Here is a 4,381-nt window from a genome sequence, read left to right as displayed (position 1 = left end):
AATGCTGAAAGGGAGGGAGCAAACAGCCCCCTCGGCTTCGCAGGGGGCCACATCCTGCCCGTCTGCCTCTGCCTGCTGGTGCCTGGATCCCCTCCAGCCCTGGGGATGTGCCAGGATGAAGATGGGGAGCCAGGGCTGTGTTTCACCCCATTTGTGCCTGCCAGGGCATTCTCACCTCACAGGGGACCAAGAGCTCGGGGTGGGGGGGACTGAGCTGGGCTTTGGGGTCCTCACAGGAGACTCTGTGGCTCTGGATCCAAGTAGGGCAGATCCCTCCGGGGGCTCAGCCCCAGTGGAATAAACCCGGAGCCACGGCCCCATGGGGACCCAGCAGCAGGGAGTGGGGATCCTTTCCCCTCCTTGTCCCGGGATAAGCCCCTTCTCCCGGGATGAGCCGTTCCCCCGGGGGGTTGGGGGTGCTGAGGAGGAGGATTCCCAACCCCTTCGCCGCACAAATGGGTTTTCCTCTACCTGCTGATGATTTAAGCACTTTCTCCCCGCCTTCCCCACGCATCCGAGCCCTCAGCAGGAGCAGCCCCGGCGTCAGGTGCCGGGCAGCACGGAAAGGCAGAAAAACCGACCCGAGCGAGGGCTGAAATGAGCTCCAAGCTTTAATTAGAAAAATAGACATCATTTGCGAGGATTCCTGATAGAACTCTTGGTCTTTTCTTTTTACAAAACAGGAAGATAAGAACACTAGTGCTAAGGACATCACCTCTGCCGAGGGACCGTCCCGCCGCGGCTGCCGGAGCCCGGCGGCGGCTCCATCCCCGGGCGGAGCGGGGCCGCTGCAGCCGCAGCCCCGGGCGCCGAGGAACCAGCCGGGAGCCTCGTGTAAAGCGCTGTCAGGGCAAATCGCAGCCAGGTCGCTGCCCACAGCCGCTGCCCGAGGCTTTGCGTCTGTATAAATGCCCATCTCGGCAGGGGTTTCGTTCTGGACACGCATTGTTTTGCCTCCCCCTCCTTTGGAACGCGAGCTAGAAACCGCGCTCGGTCTCTGCAGTTTGGAGGTGGCTCCACATCCCACCTCTCCCATCACCTCCCGTGAGCTCCTCACCCTCCCTGGCACATCCCCTCCTCTTCTCGCAGTGCCACCCCAGGAGGATGCCCATATTCCCACCCCAGGAGGATGCCGATATTCCCAGCCCAGCTCTCCCGTGAGACGCTCAGGGTTGGACCCTCGGGTAACGCCGTCTCGTCCCAGCTCTCAGCCGAAGCTTTCACAGCGTCCCGAAGGTGAGACCCACCGAGAAGAAGCCCAAACCTTTGAGCTTCTCCTCCGTCCTGGCTTTCTGCTTGAGGTGGACTTTGCTGTGGCGCTTCTTCTCGTCGCTCCTGGCGAAGCGGCGGCCGCAGGTGTCGCAGGAGAAGGGCTTCTCGCCCGTGTGCGTGCGGATGTGCGTGGTGAGGTGGTCGCTGCGGCTGAAGTTCCTCAGGCAGATGCGGCACTGGAAGGGTTTGTGGCCCGTGTGGATTCGGAGGTGCCTGTTGAGCTCATCCGAGCGGGCGAAGCTCCGGACGCAGCTCTCCACGGGGCACGCGAAAGCTTTCTCGTGGGGTTTCGGGCAGAAGCATTTGGAAGAGCATTTGGTTCGACGGGTCTTCTTTTTGGGCTCGCCCAAAGCTGAGGAGGGAGGGTTGGTGGGAAGTAGGGAAGGGATGGAGGATGAGGTGGGGCGGCCTAAAAAGTCCGTGGTGGGGATAGAAGGCGAAGGGTGAGGGTGGAGGAGCTCGGCAGAGCTCATCAGCCCCGGCAGGACTTCGGGCTGGGCCAAGGAGGCGTCGAACTCCGGCATTAAGGGAGGAGGGAGGTTGTGGATCTTGGCGTCGGCGAAGTCCCCGCGGGCAGGGAAGTTGTCTGGCTCGCAGCCAAAGCCCAGCTGGGTGCTGAAGCAGGCGGCATCCTCTGCCAAGCTGCCCAGCTCTGACTGGCAGCTGATGGACAGCACGCTCTCCATCTTGGAGCCCAGAGGGTGGAACAGCCCCTGGCTGCTCTCCCCAGCAGGGAAGGCTTCGGGGGAATGGTAGCCGGCGGGCAAGTAGGCCTGATGCTGGGTGATGGGCTCCCACTGAGCACAGGAGGCTTTAAACTTGTCCAGGGCCGAGGAACTGGAGGGGAGCTTGATGTCCTGCTTGTTGTCCAGGAGTTTGGGTTGGAAGAAGCACTGGGAGGTGCTTCCTAAGGTGGGTTGTGCCTGGAGGGGCTGAGCCCCCTCGGCCGTGGGGAAGGCTCCGTAGCCCTGCTCCGGGAAGGAGGCTTGGCTGGATCCGTTCATCTCGGGCTGGCAGGTGGCATAAAGGTCCAGCTGGCTCTGAGCCACCTCGGGACAAGGGTAAAGAGCGTCCAGGTGCCTTTGGTGGCCCTCGGAGGAGGCGAAGGGGGAGATGCCCAGGATGCCCGACATCAGGTTGAAGAGAGATTCCTGGTCCTGGGGATGCTCCGGGACCGCCTTGATGAAGAAGCTGCCGGTGTAGCTGAGAGAAGGGGAAGGCTGGCTGCCCAGGGCGGGGTAATCCACCGCCCCCCCGCTCATCGAGGCCTCCAGCAGCTCACCTGGGGACACAGAGGGGACGGCGGTTAGAGGGACGGAGCGCTGCGGGGATGGAGCGGGGGAGGAGACCGGGAACGGCGGGAGGCTGATGTTGCGTCACCCGGGGTCCCCATCCGAGCCGGGGGAGCCCTGGGCTTCACCCCCCTGCCCCGGCAGGACCCCCAAGACCCCCCCAGGCTAGCGGAGGGGGCTGTTGGACCCACGGCCGGGGGCTGGGGGCAGAGCGGAGGGAAGATGCTGGATCACTCCCGGCGGGGTCCCGCATCCCTCCCCGGCTCCCCCCTGCCCTTACCTCCGAGGAAATCGGCTTCTGCCAGAAGTTGCTGCTCAGGCTGCCCCAGGCCCTGCAGCTCCCCGCTTTTCATCTCGCAGCTCTCCTCGTACTTGGAATAAAGCGGGTCCGGGCAGGAGAAATCCATAACGTTGAGCATCTCCCCGGGATGCACGGCCGGAGCTGGGGGGGCGGGGATCGGGCTGGGGCGAGCCGGGGGATGCTCAGCGAGAGCCGGGGGATGCTCAGGGCGAGCTGGGGGAACGCTCGGGGCTATCAGGGGGATGCTCGGGGCTATCCAGGGGATGCTCGGGGCGAGCCGGAGGATGCTCGGGGATGCTTGGGGCAATCCGGGGGATGCTCGGGCTGGGCGGCGGGAGCGATCCGGGGGGTGCTTCGCCCCGGGGGGGTGGTAAGGGTGTGTGTGCGGGTCCCGGGGGGTTCAGGGGGATGCGGGGGGATGCAGGCAGCAGCGGCAGCCCGTGCGGACGCCCGGCTCTCCCTCCCCGCCGCCCCCTTTATAGCTGCAGCGGGGCTGCTCCGACCTTCCGCCGCAGCCATTTCTGGAGTCCCCAGTGAGGCTGCCGTGACGTAAATGCCCAAACATGGACTCAGGATGTGGGCAAGGGAGTCCCAATAAGGAAATCTCTCCCGTGACGCGCTGCCCCCTCCCTCCCCCTCCCCCTCCTTCCCCTCCCCCTTTTTCTCTCCCTGTTGCTTCCCCCCTCCCTTCTCTCCCTCCCTCCCCCCTCTTCCATCTCTCTCATTTTGTAGCTAATAATCGCGATATGTTTAAGGAATCGCCGCAGGCCCCGCGCGTGCCGCTGCTGTGTGTGCGCGCAGCATCCCCCCAAAAGCTGCGCATCCCCCCGCGGTCCTGCCCGCATCCCCCCGTCTGCACCCCCAGCCCCGGCCGTGCACACGCACGGCCCTGCAAAAGCCGCTCCTGAGGACGGGACCTTCGCTCTCCTCCAGCTTCAGCTTTCCCCTGCAGTTGCCAGGGCTGGGAAAGGCTGGGGAAAGGTGTGTGGGGGGTGCTGGGCACCCGTCCGGATCCGGCCCTTGCGCCGCAGCGCTGTGCTGGGGCTTTGGCTCCCTCCCACCGTGGGCTGCTGTTCTTCCAGATTTACATCTCCCCAGGCTCTTATTTGCCTTATGCTATTTTTTCCCCGTGAATGCCTTTTGTTGCTCTTGTTCCTTCTAGAAGCATGAAAGGTGCTGGGTTTGCTATTCCCCCCTCCCCTTCCCAGCCTCCCCAACCCCCCCCCCAAACCCCCTTTTCTGTGCCTGATTTTTGCAACCCTTTCTGCTGGCATTTCGTATCTGCTTTCATTTGGAGCCCTGAAGTAGCTGATGGCTCCTCCTGAGATGGAGCAAGCAGCCAAAAATGAGAAGGCAAAGGCTGTGGCCAGCTCCCTCGCTGTGTTTCAGTCATGTGAGCTCATGGCTCCTACCCAGGCCTTTTGGCCTGCCTTTGGGCTGGGAGAGGGCAGAGTCCTGCTGCAAATCCCCCTCCTAACCTCATCCAAAGGAGCATGTTTGAAGAGAGGACTCAACA

General features: G+C 63.6%; 1 protein-coding gene across 1 annotated transcript; it reads right to left on the bottom strand.

Annotated features, from left to right (window-relative positions):
- Positions 1-1,220: 1,220 nt before the first annotated feature.
- EGR4 (early growth response 4) lies at positions 1,221-2,983 on the bottom strand. The gene is made up of 2 exons (XM_061994181.1): positions 2,845-2,983; positions 1,221-2,554 (listed from the first exon to the last, which is right to left on the bottom strand). The coding sequence occupies exons 1-2, from the start codon at positions 2,981-2,983 to the stop codon at positions 1,221-1,223; spliced, it is 1,473 nt and encodes a 490-aa protein (XP_061850165.1).
- Positions 2,984-4,381: the final 1,398 nt, after the last annotated feature.

Source organism: Colius striatus, chromosome 3 (genome assembly GCF_028858725.1).
Source record: "Colius striatus isolate bColStr4 chromosome 3, bColStr4.1.hap1, whole genome shotgun sequence".
Taxonomy (NCBI): Eukaryota; Metazoa; Chordata; class Aves; order Coliiformes; family Coliidae; genus Colius; species Colius striatus.
Note: the sequence above shows the minus strand (reverse complement) of the source record. Positions and strands in the feature narration are given on the sequence as shown.